The 17,950-nt window shown below is 53.2% G+C and overlaps 1 protein-coding gene across 20 annotated transcripts in view; it reads right to left on the bottom strand.

Annotated features, from left to right (window-relative positions):
- Window positions 1–218: 218 nt before the first annotated feature.
- Window positions 219–17,950, bottom strand: part of SNPH (syntaphilin) — a 42,481-nt gene continuing 24,749 nt past the window's right edge. Inside the window, exons 1-8 of one of the 20 annotated variants that reach the window (XR_014074031.1) lie at window positions 12,547–12,762; window positions 9,592–9,688; window positions 8,792–8,899; window positions 6,344–6,493; window positions 5,702–5,820; window positions 1,883–3,335; window positions 972–1,100; window positions 219–837 (exon numbers count right to left, since the gene is read on the bottom strand). Coding sequence is in view for 8 of the 20 variants with exons in the window: in XM_081560597.1 (XP_081416723.1) it covers window positions 2,144–3,335; window positions 6,344–6,493; window positions 8,792–8,998; window positions 9,592–9,773 (1,731 nt within the window). In the remaining 12 variants the exon portion in view is untranslated. Of the gene's footprint in view, window positions 3,336–5,701; window positions 5,821–6,343; window positions 6,494–6,623; window positions 6,817–8,791; window positions 8,999–9,591; window positions 9,774–12,546; window positions 12,763–17,950 lie in introns of those variants that run through there. The other 19 variants (XR_014074029.1, XR_014074028.1, XR_014074025.1 and 16 more) reach the window with 19 other exon arrangements.

The raw sequence follows: 17,950 nt of genomic DNA on the forward strand, positions 1-17,950 counted from the left end.
GAGGGCAGCATCAGCTCCTCTCACCTTGTCCACAGACCTGAGTCCACACTCTTCACGAGGGGCTTGTTCAGAATCAGAGACAGAGTGGACCACGCCCCAGCCCTGACCACATCCATCAAATCACAAGACACAGTAGGAAGGCCACAGACAGCAAGACGCAGACAGGAGCAGAGGGGCTACGCAGCTCAGCTAGATTCCAGGGGTGAAAAATATATAGATTTTATGTTGTCAAATATAGTCATACCTTTATTTTCTTGGCAAAGCTTTTGACTATTTCTATGGAGACACTGCGCAGCTCCATGAGTACACGGCACAAGGCGGGGTCCACGGCCAGTCTTGGCTTGGCTTTGGATTGGGGTTGTCCACTGCCCCTCCACGTCATGACCCCAGGGTCCTGTGGGGCAGCCCAGCCCTGCCCCCAGAGTTCAGGTTTGGTTTGGCTGGGATCGGGGGGAGCTCCACAAAGGATGGCAGGTCTGAGGCCTGGAGTGAGGACGGGGGGGCTTCGGAGGCACAAAGCATGTGGCTGAGGGGCTCTCCCCCCACCTGGTGGCTAGGCTGGCTGCCCACCCCCAGGGCATGCAGGCATCCCCCACACCAGTGGAGGGCACAGAGAGGAAGGGCAGAGTCCACGAGTCAGGTGACAGCTGCTGAAACAGTGGGAGTGGGCAAGCACCCTTGACGGAACCAGAGTGCCCCCTAGGCCAGAAGGGTGAGTAAGACACAGGGTCCCACCAATGCTCCCCACCCCTGCTCCGATGTAGGGCGTAACTCTGAAGAGTGGGTGGGTTGAGCAGACAGGTATACGCCCTGAAGGGGAAGAGGAATAGGTTTACTCTGTAAAATAAGAATGTTAATAAAGTGTCAGCAGCTATGCTGGGTGACCCAGACGTGGTCCCAGGGAAGGAGGGGGGCCAGTGAACCTTCCCAGGTTAACTAGGTTTGGGCTGGGAGCCCTACTCCACTCCCACCTAGGAAACATGCCAGGGCACCCTGCTTTGGCCTGGACGGATGTCATGGCTTCAGCACCTCATCTTGCCATTCATCCTGCTGGATATTCCCCCAGAGGCAGACAGGTGTAAGATTTAGGAACCCTCATCCTAGAAAGCAAGCAGCCACCTCATAGGAGATCCTGGGATGCATGAGAACCAAGCCCCAAAATGAACATAGTGCAAAGCAGAAGTTGGTCCTAAGGTCCCTGGAGAAACTTGGGCAAGCTCCAGGGGATGGAGTCAAACCAGCTGGGGTTGCTGAGCCCAGCCCTGCCTCCCAGGCTGCAGGGCCTCGTCTCAGAGGCTGGAGGAACCCCCTTGAGCTGCCAGCCCCATCTCCTCCTTTTGTGCTAACAAAGTCTCCAGATGGGAGCTGGGGCTCAGGCCAGTCTGGCTCTCACAGAAGAATGACCTGACACCCTCAGAAATGCCAAGAGGAAAAGAGAGGTGGGGAAGGTCTGAGATGAACAGACAGACAGGGGACCCACACTGCCCTCTGCCACCTCTTGCCCATCACCATCTTTCCTCCAGGCTGTGGCCTGACTGTGCTCCCAAATCCCAGAGCAGTCTGAAGAGGCTGGAGCTCAGCACATGCCGAGTGGTTCCAGACCTGCTCCGAGTCCCAGTACCCTGCCTGTACTTTGGGTCACAGCTGCCTCCATCTGAGGAGATAACACTGGCCCAGAAGCCTGGGCTGAGGGCAAGGGGTGGCTTGGGAGACAAGGCCTGGGCTACGCAGGGAACTGGACAGGACCTGGGGGAGGGGGATAGGGAGGCCGGGCTGACAAGTCAAGGCCGGCTTCTCCAGATCATCACACGGGAGACTTCCTGAGCAGTGGCTGCCCTGTGTGGGGGGCCGGGTGGGCAGGGGGCTGGGGTGGGGGCCTCACCGCTTTCTCTCTCTGCAGTGTGTCTGATCAGCGGGCCTCCCGGCCGTCGGTCTCTTTTCCCTTCTCTCCTGTAGCAGTTTTCGGACACCTTCCCCCAACCCTCACTCCCAGCCTCTGACACGGTTATCATTCTAAAAAAGCCCCCTCCAAACCCCAAACTAAAGAAATAAGATGATGCCCCAGGGGAAGGTGTGAGAGGGAGGGCGGCACCCCTACAATCAGTAGTTGGGCCGTGGGAGCCTCTGCCCGGGCCCGCCCTCTTCAGAGCTGGGAGCTGCCTCCTGCGGTCGTGCCAGCGGCGCTCGGGCCCTGATGGCTCAGCGAGCGGCAGCTGATCCTGCGGATGGAGTGCAAGGCCACGGTGCAGCAGCCCCGCAGCAGGGAGCTGATGTTGTAAATGGGCTGGCCCTGGCGCCGCTGGGAGCGGCAGAGCCAGGCCACCGTGGGCACGGCGGGCACCACCACGGCCAGCAGATCCACGATATAGTGGCGGCTCCAGTAGCTCTTGGGCTCCTTCTCGGCCATGGCTGCCTCCTCCTCCTCTTCCACGGGGCATGCCACGCTCACCGATGGGCTGGGGTTTGGGTGGGCACCAGGGAGATGTGGGGTGGGCCCCCAGGTGATGGGCTCCGGGGCCTCGAGCTCGTCCCCCACCATCACCACCACTGCAGAGTTGGGGTCTCTGGGCCCTGGGGGGTGGGGATCCGGCTCCGAGCGCCTGTCCCCTGACTCGGGGACCATCCCGCAGACCTGCGCCTGGGTCACTTTCTCCAGGATGGTGTCCAGGTCAGGCTGGGATGGCACTAAGTCCGTTTGGATGGCGCGCTCCTGCATGCAGCTGGCCTGCACGCCAGCCTCCATGCCACACAGCAGCTTCTCATAGGTGTTGCTGGCAGGGAAGCGGGGCCCCAGGCTGAAGGAGCTGTGTAGAGACGAGGGCTCCTCAGGGCCGCAGTCCACCCCTGACGACAGCAGGCTGCTGGCCTCCAACGCCTCCGTCCGGCTCAGGGTGTCATCGTTGGCTGCGAAGCCGCTGTCGACCCCATCCTCGGCCGAGGTGCCAGGGTGGTCCCCAGGTGGGCGGTCGCCGCAGACAGCGGGGTCGCTCAGCTTGGTGTAGGTGGAGCTGCGGGTGAGAGAGCGGGCCGGGGAGCCGCCGGCCGACTCGGCCGTGCCATCCTCCTTGGCCAAGCCATTCTGGGCCACTTCCATGCTGTGCAGCAGCGTCTCCAGCTTCTTGTTCTGGATGTTGATGTCCACGAAGTACTTCTGCAGCCCCTTGTCCTTGTCGATCAGGTTGTTCTTGACAGTGTCAATGACCTGCTTGAGCTGCTTGATCTCCTTGCGGGCCTCCTTCAGGGCCAGCTGGGCCTCCACACGGTGGCACTCCTCCTCAATCCAGTCCTCCTGCATGCGCGACAGCTGCATCTTCAGGTCATCGATCTCTGTGTCCCTGCGAGCAGACGAGACACCTGCGCTCATCACCTGGCTGGTCACTCCACTAAGGACAGGCAAGGAGGGGGTTGTCCCCAATGACAAAAAGCACTAAAAACAGAGGAACAACTCGATGTCTCCTTCCTCATCCTCTTTATTCCACTGGGGAAGCAGTGGGGGTGGGAGAGGGGTGAGGGGTCAGGACAGAGGAGCCTCCTCCTCGGGGACAAGAAGCCACCATTGCATTCCTACCCCCTAGAGCCGAAATGTGGACGACTGTCCACATTGACATCCACTACCCAAAGAAGAGAGTCCATGATGAAGACCTCAGTTTAAAAATGCAATTGCTATAAAAACTTAATACATCCATTTAAAATTCTTAACATAAAACAAAAAAATGAAACATAAAATCTCTACTCTGCCCAGAGGGATGTGACCTCCTACAAAAGCCGGTGGTGGAAATTTTCAGTGGAGAGTTATTTGGCCAGAGACTGTGGGGAGAGGGTGACAAACCACTTTGTTTTTATGAGAGAAATTACCGCCGTGAATGTAGTTGATAATGTTACATCTTCCCTCCAGGGGAGGGGTGAGAAGTGGTGGATGAGTCCGAGGAGAGTGATGAGAACAGAGTGGCTGTCTTTTATCTGTGCTAGATGTGTCCTTCTTGTAAGTACTGTCGAGAGGAGAGCCCCAGAAGATTGCTGAAAAAGGCACAGAGCTACTCCCAATAGAAGAGGCAAGAGCAGGCAACATAGACTGTCAGAAGAGTCTTGGCCAGAAACTCTTAGGCTTTTAAAATCCCTGAGGCTTAGATGAATCTGGGGGGCAGTGCAGGGGAGGGAGGTGAAGCAGGAAATGATGCCATCTAGTCCATAGGTAAAGCGAGGGTGAAACTCATCAGGATGGGCCAAAAGCAGTAAGAAAGGAGGAAAATCTTTCATGGAACTGAACTCGACCTGCATGCAGCCACTCAGCCCAAACCCTCCATTCACATAAATAAAATCCAAATGGCAGGTCCATCACTTTGGGGTTTATAAGGCCAGCAGAGTGACCAACCCAGATCCAGCATTGTGCTCTTTTTAAAGGCAGATTAGAAATTCAGGAAATGGGCCCAGGAATCTCACTCCACAAAACACTGAAAGGCTTGGGCCTGGGGGGATGCACGGGCCACAAGATCAGCAATAGCATCAACTGGAAGGGGACAGAAGGGAAGGAAGGGCTGCCCGGCAGCGCACAGCTCGGCAACAGAGGTGGGGTGGCAGTGGGGACCTGGAGGGGCTCAGAGCCCCCACAGGTGTGGGGGAGACTGTCCACTCCTCCTGCCTCAGGGTGGAGGGCTCACTCTAGGATAACCCTGCTCACTGAAGCTGAGCCATGGGAGGAAGGGTGAGTTTGGAAGAAGGGACTGGGCGTGCTCAGCTGGGCTGGGCCCTCTCCTCCTCAGAGCTGGCAGGACTTCAGAGCTGTGGCTTCCCAGCCCTGTCTTGGTCTTAGGTGGGCCGCAGGATGTTATATTTGAACTGGGTCTTGAAGGACAAGTTTGCCAAGGAAGTGAGATGGGGGGAAAGGGCGTTTTGAAAGTGGGGATACAGTGTATGAAAGCACAGCGTGGAAAGCCATCTTTGAGGAGCAGGCAGGCTACTGCAGGAATGAGAGTATCACTGTTTGCAGCGTGTGTGGAGGGCAACATTATAGCAAGTAGAGAACAGCCACCGTTGCTGAATGAGTTATGGGTAGAGAGGCCGGAGAGCCGAGGTGCAGGCACGTCCACAGCAGGGCATCCTGCCTAAACCACACAGGGCAGGTGGCCTGCTCTGAGCCACAGGGCAGTCCTGGAAAAGCGGCAGGGAAATGGGCTGTCTGCTCCCTGAGGACATCAGTGCAAATGGCCAAGCAGATCCAGGGCATCACTGAGAAGAAAATGGGAAATAGAAATTCTGGCTCTGCAGACAAGGAGGTCCACAGAATGCCACCTGTGACCTCCTCAAGTTCCAAACCACCACAAATACAGACTGAATGGGCTACTTGGCAGAGCTTTGGTCAAGAAAGACGTGGTCTTACTTACTTATAATATATATATTATACACATTCGCAGAGGGAGAAAGATTAGTGGCTGCCAAGGATGAGGTTCTTGGGGAGAAATGGGGGCATGATTGCTACTTGGAACAGGGTTTCTTTCTGGAGTGACAAAAACATCCTAGAATTAGATACTCTTGATGGCTGCACCATTCTGTGAATATACTAAAAACCACTGAATTGTTTACTTTAGATAAGTGAATTGTATAGTATGTGAATTATATCTCAATAAAATTGTTATATTAAAAAAAGAAAAGATGAAGGAAGGCGTAGTCATGGTGCCCTGACCCCCAGGGCCCTGCACGGCACCTTGTCCAGCTCACAGTTAGCTGTGTATCTGAATCCACACAGTTTTGAGAAGATGGGTAGATGATGCAGAGGTCAGAAGGCAGCCCTGAAACTTCCATCATAACGATGAAGCCTCCAGCCTGGAAAGGTGAAGGCCAAGAGGATCAGGACTGGCCCTCAGGTCTGGAGAATGAGCTCAGACAGGCTCGCGGGGTCTCCTGGGAGACCCCTGGGCTGGGTGGGCGCTCAGAGAAAGGTTTCTTACAGTGGATGAGGAAGAAGGCACCTGGGCCCGAACGGTGGGTCAGCAGCCCCTGGTGATCCCCTGGGAGGAGGCCAAGGAGGGTTACAGGTTATTTCTCCCCACCAGGGGCAGGTCAGCCAAGAAGAATGCCCTGGTTTCCTACTCCCCAGGTAGAAAGGAGCCAGGGCATGAGAAGTGGCCAAAAGGGGCTGCCAGGCTCCGACCGAGAGAGCAATGCTTTGGAGTGAGAAGGGAGGTGGGGAGGCAGGGGAAACTGATTTCAGCCTGGCCCTAAGCAGCCACCTGAAGCTTCAAGGAGCAGCTGAGAGAGGGAAGGGACGGGTGGGGTTTTGCCGAGAGAGGAGCCCCCAGCCACTCCTTCCTCCCAGAGATGCTGCGGGCCCTGGCCTCCCGCTCACCGGTCCTGGAGCCGGTCCTGCGTGTCCTTCAGCCGGGCCTTCAGGTGCCGGATGCACACCTCCTTCTGCTGCAGGGGCGTCAAGTACTGCTCCGGGGTGGGGGGCTTGATGCCATGGTTGTCACTGCACAGCGTGTACTTCATGGAGCGCCTGCCAGGGGGCGCCCATCAGCGGGGAGGGAGGAAGGGGCCTTGCGATGCGCTGTGCCTCCAGGAGCCAGGGAGCCCCGCCTGCCCATCCTGGTGCCCCGCCCAGCCACCCTGGTGCCCCGCCCACTCACCCTGGTGCCCCACTCCCCATCCTGGTGCCCGGGCCCCCTTCCCCGCCTCCAGCGCCTTGCAGGCCAGGCCTCCCCCGTGCCCCTGTGGGCACGAGAACACCCGGACCTTCTGGAAGGTGGGTTTTATTAAGGTTCTTCTGAGGGAAGAGCATAGCGTCGAGGTGGGGAGGTCAGGGCTTCTCTAGCTCGGGGTAGGGAGCTACGTCACAGAGCATGTGGACAAGCCTGGTACCACCCAGGGCAATGCCATCTCTGTCAACGCAATCCCAGCGCTGCAGCCCAGGGCTCAGTCTCCCATCCCAGAGAATGAGGCTGAGGTAGGGAGAAGCCTCCATCTCTATGTAATTATCCCGGGGCCTGCCTGGTGGGGAAGGACTTATCTGTTGTATATGTGAGTGATTCGGTGTGGAAATCTAATAACTGTACCGCAAGAACCATATGAGCTGGCTCTGTGTCATGATCGTCACCATCGACTAAGCGCTCATTCTGTGTAAGGCAGGTACCGAAGTGGTAGCCTGTCCTTTCCCTGGCATAAGGTGGGTGATAGTTAGTATAAAATTAATAGTGTGTAAGTTTTCTTACTGTTCTACGACTGTGCTTTCAGAGGATCACATTACCCTATAGTATGCCTTTCTCTTGTAATTGGAGAAACTGCATATCAGCCTGTCATCACTGTAAGTGGTTTTTAGAAAAATGTAACGATGTTTCTCATACCATATTATGAATATGACTGTAATACTATATGCCATAAAATTTTTATAATGATTCATTCATTAGATAGGCTAGGCTACTGTGAAGCAATCGTATTGCTGCTTCTTTGTTATCAATGTGTATTGTTATCAATACATGCATCATTATACCTGTAAGTAAATATGAATTTCTTTTTCACATGATCTTTTCATTTTTGATGTCTAGTCTTAGTGATATATATAATCCCTACAGCGTTTTGTGTCATATGAGACAATATTGATGTACTGACAGATGATTCATCTTAGAAACAATGTAAATATACTGTGTCAATAAATACAGTGCTGTAAACATATTTTCTTGTGCTTATAATTTTCTTAACATTTTGTTTTCTCTAGTTTACTGTATTGTAAGCATATTGTTGATAGTACATATAACACACCAACTATGTGCCAATCAACTGATTATGTTATAAAGCCTTCTGCTCAACAGTAGGCAGTTATGTTTTGGGGGAGCCAAACATTATGTGTGGATTTTCAACTGCACAAAGGGTCAGTGCCCCAACCCCCTTGTTGGACCAGGGTCAACTATTCTAGGACACCAGCTCATGAACACATTCACACAAATGCAGGTGGATCCTTCCCATCTCATGCTCTAGAGGCACATGCGAGCCCACATGTGCTATGAGCATCAACCTGTCCATAGCTGTACCCTGAGGTGGAAGCAGGCTGGACACACACCACTCCCAGCAGCCACACTCCCCCGCATGGGGTGGTGTAGATGTGCGTGTGTGGTGAGCATACCCAGGTCCCACCAGTGTCAAGGAGGAGGAATTCCCACCCAGAGGAGGTAGGAGGGCCAAGGCTTTCACCCAGGGGTGGGGAGCACCCCAATCCCTCCAGCAGACCACAGCCTGGCCTCCTCAACTCACAGCTTCCTGCCTTCTCCCTGACAGAACTCCCATTTTGTTTGGGTGGCCCTGCACTGGGAACCACTAACCCTCCCTGCAGCCAGTCAGTCACACCTGGCATCCGCCAGCACAGTGTAGGCAGAATTTACTGGGGAATGTGTCTTGTCTCAGAAAATATGAGCCTGGAGTAGGGGGGAGGGAGGGTTGGCCTTCGGCCTTCTTCTTCCCTGAACATGGACCTGATGCCTGAAGGTGTCAGAGCCAGTTGTACACCAAGGATGGTGGAGGTGGGGTCCTCGACACTTTAGGGAGCTGCCCACCTCTGGCCCCTTGTTCTGAAAGCATCACCCCTAGTTTGTCTCAGCCACTGTCTTTGGTTACGTGCAGCTGGGTATGATCATATCCATCTTACAGATGAGAAACTGAGGCTCAGAGAGAAAAGGGACCTGCTCAAGGTCATACAGCCAGGGAGTGTGCTTGAGTTGGGGATGGTTAGAACTCCCACAGCCCCCAGCCCTCAAGGCTCTCAAGTTCCCCGCCGGCTGGGAGGCAGGAGGGAGGGGCCAGTTACCTGGGCGTGGGGCTGCTGTCACTGCCCTTGCAGGAGCCGGAGTTGCTGCTGCTACTGAGAGAAGAGGTGCCATAGGCATCCCGCACACTCACGGGTGGAGAGGTGCGCCTGGAGGCAGGGAGAAGAGGCAGGTGCTCGTTCTGGCTGGTGGGCAGCTGCGGGCACTGGGCGAACACCGCCAGGCCGCTGCGGCCCAAAGGGCCCCCACTTTGGGGTCACCGCCGGGGAGAGAAGCAGAGGGGAGGGTGGGGGGACAGAACAGACAGGGGTGACAGAACAGACAGTGCAAATCAAGATGGAAAACCAGGAGGAGGCAGGTCCTCCTGGCTCCCCAGGACAGAGGCGGAGGCTGAGCAGGGCTATGGGCCAAGGGTGGGGTCCAGCTACCTCTACCGAGGGTCCTCAACGTCCAGGGTCCCCTAAGCCCAAAGGGAAAGGGCCCTGCATGAACTGAGACGGAGGTGGAGAGGAATGGGCAGGTAGGCATAGGGGCAGGAGGAGGGGCATACGGGGAGGCCGGGTGAGCCCGGGTGGAAGGCTACATGCTGTCTTTGTGAGGATGGAACAACAATATTAATGATGGGAGGAATCCAATGGTTTAAGTCTTCAGAGAACTTTTCTATCCACGGTGTCATCTGAGCCCTTAAATAGTTCCTGAGGCAAGTGTCAGCAAGCCCATTTTAAAGATGGGAAAAGTGGGGGCAATGACTTGCTCCAAGACAAGTAGGTGGTGGAGTGGAGGCAGAGACCCCCTCCCCCCACTTTCAGAGGCCAAGGCTCCAGGCAAGGGGGAGACTCACCTGCGGGATCCACCAGAGGCCCGTCTACCGCCTGGCAGGGACATGGCCATGAGGCTGCGGGTCCGGGTGAGGGGCGGGATGGGCGGTGTCCCCGGGGCTGAGGAGAGAGGGCGGGTTGGGGGGGCCGTGGGGAGGGCCGGGTCTGGCCACGTCATCCTCTCGCTGGGGCCACTGCCCGGCATGGCTTCTCCTCTCACCCTTCAGCAGGACACCCGGGACCAGGTGGGGGGCTGGCAGGCCAGGCTCTGCCCAAGGTTGCCTCCACCAGTGAATTTAGCAGGCTCCCACCACCCAACTTAAAATCACGATTGTCAGAGCCTCAGGACGGCCAGAAATCATCAGTCCAGCCTCGTGTCCTCAGATGAGTGGATGGTGCCCCAGAAGAGCGAAGGCCTCCCCCCAGGTCACACTGACATTGGGGCAGGGCCTCCTGATTGGCTCAGCCCAGCACTGAGTCCGGCTGTGAGCCAGGGCCTGATTGGCTCAGCCCAGCACTGAGTCCGGCTGTGAGCCAGGGCCCCTGGACCCCTGACTCTCAGACCCCCACCCCTGTGCTGTTCAATCCACCCTCCTCCTTGGAGGGGACTGCAGGCTGGAGGACTCCTGGAGCATCACCAGGAAGCCCAGATTAGGCTGGGCTAGTCTCGACGTCACCTTCCCAGAGTGCCTGTTGGTGCGAGGCTCGGGGCTTCCCGTCTATAGGGGAGACAAGACAGACCAACACACCACCACACGTGTAGAAAGACATATGGATACACATGAACGTGAAAAGGTACCGCATCCCTGCCATTCCAAGGCGTGCCGCACAGGGCTCAGTGAACATGCTCAGGGGGCCTGTCCACAATGCAGGACATGCAGCCCTCGCCCGCCCCGTCCCCACTGCCCACATGCTACACACCTGTGCCCAACCATGCAAATGCACATGCTCATTTTGGGATGCATGAGGAACTCAGGGCACAGGCTCAAAGCAAATGAGGAAGGAGACAGATGGGGGAAGAAGACACCCCCCACCCTTTCAGAGCATCACTGTAGGCTGGACCCAGTAGGAAGTGACCATGCCTGCGGAGATCCATCCTCGGCCCTCTTGACAAGTGGGTAGGGAGACTCAGACCTGGGCTCCTGCCTGGGGATCCCTAGGGCCCTTTCCTGGGTAGGGGCTTGGGTTCCGAGGGCAGCTCTACAGAAGTTTAAGGGAGGGAGAGGCCCCATGCTGGGCTGGTGTTGGTTGTTGTGGGAGGAGGCCTGCGCTGGGCCGGGGCAGTGGGTGGGCCTGGACTTTTTGCAGCCAACATGCTAGTTCTTTGCCAGCTCCAGAGACCCTAGTCCCCTCCTTCCACACTCAGAGCAGGGACTAAGGACAGTCGCCTGGGTTACAGGACTTGGCCAAGGACACCGTGCACTGGACCTTCCTCCATGCTGGGAGAGAAGCGGTTGCCAAGCCCTACTCCACGCCAAGACCCCGTGCCAACCACATTACGTACATTACGCCATCGACTCCTCCCAACAACCCTATGAGGAAGTGCTATGATTAGTCCCTTTATAGATGAAGAATCCGGGAGGGAAGGGACTGCCTGAGTCCCTGCCCCAGGGTGGCAGGGCCAACACTTGAGCCAGGCCAACACCAGACGCTGAGGGGCTGGATCACGAAGCCCGGATCCCCTGCCTAGGGCACCACCCCTTCCCACGTCAGGGCCTCTGAGGATCCCAGCCGCCCTGGCCAGTGGCGAGGCTGCCTCCTGAGCAGACAAAGGTGCTGCTCAGGTGGCCTGTTTCCTGGCTGGGACACAGGCACGGTCTGTTCCCTGGAGGGCCTGGACACAGCCAGCATTGTCTGCCCAGAGGTGTCAGGTGCCAGGTACAGGAGCCGCCGGCACCCCATCTGTTATCTGAGCTGCTCGACCTGGCTTGGCAATGCATCCCACCCACCACGCCCCAACCACCCAGGCAGGGCCTCCTGGAACTGCAGGGCTGGCCCTCAGAGGAAGAACCGTGGGACAGGAGCTGGGGGGACAAGGGTGCTCTTCCATACTTGCCAGGAAGGGCACCAATGTCTTAACACCTCCTAGGCACAGGAGCGCCTCAACCAGGAGCATGGAGGAGGGGCTGATTGTCCTTACTCATGGTGTGCAAGGGCTTCAAGGATCACCTGTCTTTTTTTTTTTTTTTAATTGGAGGATAGTGGCTTTACAGTATTGGGTTGGTTTTTGCCATATAGCAAAGTGAATCAGCTATACGCACACATATATCCCCTCCCTTTTGAGCCTCCCTCCCACCCCCCTACTCCCCATTCTACCCCTCTAGGTTGTCACAGAACACGGAGCTGAGCTCCTTGTGCTATACAGCAGCTTCCCACTAGCTATCTTTCTTATGGGAGTGTATATATGTCAATGCTATGCTCCAATTCATCTCACCATTGATCATCTGTCATTTACTGAACTCTTCTGCCTGCTACTAGGTGACCATGCTGAGTGTTATTACGTGCCTTGGCCCATTATTCCAAATAAAAATCCTTTGAGGCAGGATCTGTTATCACATTTGGGTCCAAGGTCGCACAGCTGTATATCCAATAGACCCTGGCCTCTAGCCCCAGTCAGCCTGGCTTCACCGGCCATCCTCCCATCATCACTTCTGGCTTTTGGGAGGATGCTGAGCCTTTAGGAGGACCTTCAGCAGAGGCAGGACTCAGAGCTGAGGCCAGGCCTCACTCTTCTAGGCCAGCTCTGGTGAGTGTTGCTAATGAGCTCGCAAAGCCTGGGTGGAGCGCTGGGCTCCAGTCCTGGGAGGCAGGCACCAGGCCTGCTTTGCCTTGGAGCTGCGTGTGGCCTTGTACAATGAAGGCTTTGTCCCCATTCCTACCTTGCTTGGCAACCAATCCCACACCTCCCTCCTCTCTTGCTCCCTCTTCCTTCCTCTCTGGCCTGGGGAAGAGGGGGGGCAAGGGGATGGCATTTGTACCTGGATGGAGCTGACAGTCTCCTGGGAGGCCAAAGCCAGCCATTCATCTGGGACAGAGGTGGAAGTGGCATTTCCCCTGCTGGGATGAGACTTTGCAGGCTGGAGTCCCTCTGGGAGGGCAGAAGATACCCAGGCCCAAAGGGAGTCACCTCCCCAGGATCCAGCCCAGAAGTGTTGGTGAGCACCCGGTGCCCTCTCAGGTCCTCCCTCCCCTCTGAGCCCCAGAGAGGAGGTAAGTTGCCATGGCGTTTGTTGCCATGCCAACTGCTTGGCCTGGAGTCCCGCAGGCCTGTCCCCAGGTGGCCACTGGAATGGAAGATGGAAAGGAAACCCCTAAATGTGGGGAGCTGGGTTGACAGTCGCCTATCACCTCCACCCCAGGATAAGCCCAGCCCCATTTCCCCATCCTGCCCACACCTTGGCAACCCTGTTGGATCCACCCCTTTCATCAGTCCCTCACACACCCAACAATGGGAGCTTGGGAGATGGAAGGAGTCGGAAACAGTCTAAGAGATCTGGGCTCAAATCCCAGCTCTGTCACACTCTAGCTGCCTGCCTTGGGCAAGTCATGCCACTTCTCTGAGCCTCAGCTTCACCATCTGTAGGTATAACAGAAAGCTCCTCATATGGTTACTGTGAGGATGAGATGGGATAATTCATGCACGGGGCTTAGCCCAGTGCCCACCATACAATGAACACACAAAAATGGGAACTGCCAGGATTTGGGTAGTAGGTAACTGCAGTGCAATGTGAGCTTTGAAAGAGAAACATTCAAGGCATAATAGTGGCTTCAGGAAGGTCAGGGAAAGTGTCTTCAAAAGGAAATGTACACTGGGCCTTAAGGGGTTAACAGGAGTTCACCAGGCAGAGAAAGTGCATAGGAGGGATGGAGAAGCCTGGACAGAGGCAGTGAGTAGTTCAATAGAATAGCCTGGCTGCTTGGGGAAACTAGGGGGCCTAGTGGAGGCAGGAAAACAGTGGGAGTGAGGCTGCAGAAGGAGGTGGGGCCAGACCACACAGTGCCACAAAAGCCAGAATCTTGTCCTGTTGGCAACAGGGAGCCATGGAAGGGCCTTAAAATGGGGATGGACACGATCAGATTTGCATTTTAGAAAGCCCTGCACAGGGGACCGTTGTGGACCATAGCTGGAAAGGAAGAAGAATAGAGGCAGAGAGACCAATTAGGAGGTTATCAAAAAATTAGAAGGGCCTGGTTCAGGGCATGGGTTTCCCAGGTGGCACTAGTGGTAAAGAACTTGCCTGTCAACGCAGGAGACATAAGAGATGTGGGTTCAATTTCTGGGTTGGGAAGACCCCCGGAGGAGGGCATGGCAACCCACTCCTGTATTCTTGCCTGGAGAATCCAACGGACAGAGGAGTCTGGCGGGTTATAGTCCACAGGGTCGCAAATAGTAGGACACGATTCAGCGCGAATTAACACAGAGCAGCCCAGGAACAATGGAGAAAAGGGCATGGGGTCTCCTGGAAATTCATCAGAGGCCCCCAATTAAGTAAAACTTAGGGCATAACTCATTTTTTTTTTCTTTTTAGGTAAGAATTGGATTTATTTAGAGAGAAACACACTCCATAGACAGAGTGGGGGCCATCTCAGAAGGAGAGAACAGCCTAGGGCAAAACTCTTGACCATGGCATTCAAGGCCCTCTCATCTCTACCCTTTCCAACCAGCTCTCAGCTGCTTGCTGACCCACAAGGAAAGCCCTGTCTATTGCTCCCATGTCTTTGCAAAGGCTTTTTGCCCAGCTGACAACACTTGCCCTGCCTTATCCTCATGCATACATTGCACTTTGTGTTAGGGTCTGCCCTATAGGCCTTTCCTCCTGGGACTTCACTGGTCACTTACTCTCTTGACCAATTAGCATGCCATGGCTTAGGTTGAAACTCAGGGAACACTACCCTCTGAGGAACTTCATAAAAATAAACACAATCAACACACAACTGCTAGTAACACAATGGGTTAAACAGGCATAAATGATAGACCAAGCGGTTGGGTTAGATGGTCTCTAAGACAGTTCTGCATCCAATATTCTCTGATTCTAGGGCTGTGAATGAAATGATAGAGTTCTAATTGATGCTTTCTTCCCTTTCAATGACTAGAACCCCTGGGTTTCAGTTTCTCCATCTATAAAATGAGGAAGCTGCATTCTTCAAAGCGAGACATGATGGCATTTTACTCAATCAGCAAGACATGGGGGAGAAACCAGGCACTTGGGTTAATTTAATATGCTAGCTAAGTGAAAGTCCCTGTATGTACTATAAATTATCCTCCCCCCCCCAAAAGAATTAGCCATCAATAAAAGAAGAAAGCTATCCAAAAATCCAAGGGAACAGAACAATCTGTGTCTGATGACTCAAGCCTCTCACAGCTGTGGAAAGCAAAGCAACACAACCTACAGACCAGAACTTGGACAAAATCCTCCCTCTGCTAAGACTACACCAGAAGGCAGAACATTCCACCTCAAGCTGCAGAGAGCCTGGTGCTCCTAGAATGCTAATGCAGAGAGAAGTGGGAGGTGGAAGACGGGCCTGGGAGTGTTCCAGCGGCCCTCTCTGGATCTCCAGGTTAGTGCTCTGAGTGCTGCTCACAGCTGAGGGGTTTGGTAAACTTCCTCTGGCTTCACAACCTCATCACCCACTACGCTTCTCCACACTGTCAGCAAAAGCCAGGACCTTTCCTCCTGGACACGGAAAGGGAGGCAGTGGCAGCACGTCTCCAGCTTGCTCCTTGTTTCCTACACAGGCTGTCCACAGAGCTGGAGCCACAGATGGAGCCACTGGACTCCTTCTCACTGTGGCGACCCCAGCACAGCACAGGGCAGACCCACAACTTGGCCACACACTGCGAGGGCTCCCAAGGGAACCAGGATGGGAGTGAGGGCAGAGGCTTTGCTATGCTGGTAGTCTCCAGTGGTTACACTCAGATTCCAGAGCTTGGAGTGCATGAAGCCCAGTGGTCTTCAAATCACCCAGAGAACTTGCCCCTGGGACTGAAAAGGGCTGTGGGCTCGGGCCTCCTTCCCCATTTCACCTGGAGACGCTCCTCTTGTATCTGTTCTACCTATGGAAGGTCCAAAGTAAGACTACATTTTCAAAAGGGTTTTGCAGGTTAAACATCTATGCAATGCACATTTTCCACAATGAGATACTCCTTCATATCCACTAGGATGGCTATAATCAAAACACAGGCAATAATAAGCAGGGGTGAGGATGCAGAGGAATTGAAACCCTTGTGTGTTGCTGGTGGGAATGTAAAACAAAATGGTACAGCTGCTGTGCAAAACAGGCTGGCAGTTCTTCTAGAAGTAAAACATTGAATTACCAAATGATCTAGCAATTCCACTGGTGGGTATTTACCCCAAAGAATAGAAGATAGATGTTCAAATGAAAACTTACACAGGAATGTCCATAGCAGCACTGTTCACAACAGCCAGAAGGAGGAAATGACCCAAATCAAATGTCCATTGAAGGATGAATGGACAAAAAGTGTGGTTTATACATTTGGTGGCATATCATTTAACCAGAAAAAGGAATGAAGTATTAATATATGCAACAACATGGATGAACCTTGACAGTATTATGCTAAATGAAAGAAGCCAGACACCAAAAGCCACATACTGTGATTCCATTTGTATGAAGTGTCCAGAACATGCAGATCCATAGAGACAGAAAGCAGATTAGCGGTTGCCAAGGGCTAGGGGAAGGAGGAGTAGGGAATGACTGTTAGTGGGCATGGAATTGATGAAAATGTTTTAGAATTAGAAAGCAGTGACAGATATACAACTTTGTGACTATGCTAAAATCCTTTATATCGTACATTTAAAAGTGTGGATTTTATGGTATGTAGCTACATATCAATAAAAAATAAATATAATCTATATAATATTTATTTCAAATGAACTAGTGTAAAATGACAGGCATGGTCCAAGAATGGGCAGGGAATGGCCCAGGATGGCTCTGTAAGCAGAGACCGGACAGGGACCAGAAGCAGCCCTCCTGTTCTACCTGACTTCAGGCCGCCGGGCCCAGGGCAGCTGCTGCCCTGGTGCCCCTGAGAGCCTGGAGGAGACAGGCGACTAAGGCTGCCCCTTTTGAAGGTTTGGAATATCCCCAACTCCATCTGATTCTCACAAATTCCCTGTGGAGGGAGGCCAGGTGGAGACTGATCCATGGACACATGGGAAATCTGAAGCTGCAGAGCTTTTGAGATCACTCAAGGTCACATCTGGATGTCTAGGTCTCAAGCGCCTGCATTTCTACTGCATCATGAAGGTCTCATAGCACAAGCGATCTGGGACATGTATTGTTATGCTGCATGAAAAGCAAAATTCTACTTTCCTGGGAGATCCTAAAATACCGTGGTGGAGATGTGGGGTTACATCCCCAAGTCCTGTGCTCCTCATGCTTCCATTAAAGGAGGACATCACAGGTGGAGAAAAGGGAAGCCTCATACACTCTTGGTGGCAGTGTAAAATGAGGCAGCCTCTGAGGAAAACAGTGTGGAAGTTCCTTAAAAAACTGAAAATAGAACTACCATATGATCTAGCAATTCCACTCCTGGGTATATATCCAGAAAAACCAGTAACTTGAAAAAACATATGCACCCTAATGTTCAATAGCAGCATTATTTACAATAGCCAAGACATGAAAACAACACAAGTGCCCATCAACAGAAGATTAGATTAAGAAGGTGTGTATATATATATATATATACACATACACACAAAACAAATATTACTCAGCTGTAAAAAGAATGAAATATTGCCATTTGCAACAATGTAGATGGACCTAGAGAATGTTATGCTTAGTGAAATGTCAGACAGAGAAGGACAAATATGTGATATCACTGATATCTGCAATCTAAATAATAATACAAATGAATCTATATACAAAACAGAAATACATTCACAGATACAGAACACAAACTTGGAGTTACCAAAGGGCAGAGGGAAAGGGAAGTGACAAATTAGAGGTTGGTGTTAACAGACACAAACTACTGTATATAAAATAGATAAGTAATAAGGATATACTGAAAAGCAGCGATCCCCAACCTTTTTGGCACCAGAGACCAGTTTCGTGGAAGGCAATTTTCCCATGGACCAGTGCGAGGAGATGGTTTTTGGGATGATTCAAGCTCATTACATTTACTGTGCACTTTGTTTCTATTATGATTACATCAGCTCTGCCTCAGATTACCAGGCATTAGATCCTAGAGGTTGGGAACCCCTGCTGTCAAGCACAGGGAATCATACCCATTATCTTGTAATAACCTAGAATGGAATATAATTTGAAAAAAATACTGAATCATTAAGCTGTACACCTGAAACTAACACAATAGTATAAATCAACTATATTTCATTAAAAAGATGATAAAATAATACACTTTCT

This window comes from Giraffa tippelskirchi, chromosome 13 (genome assembly GCF_054371585.1).
Source record: "Giraffa tippelskirchi isolate mGirTip1 chromosome 13, T2T-mGirTip1v1.2.pri, whole genome shotgun sequence".
NCBI lineage: Eukaryota > Metazoa > Chordata > Mammalia > Artiodactyla > Giraffidae > Giraffa > Giraffa tippelskirchi.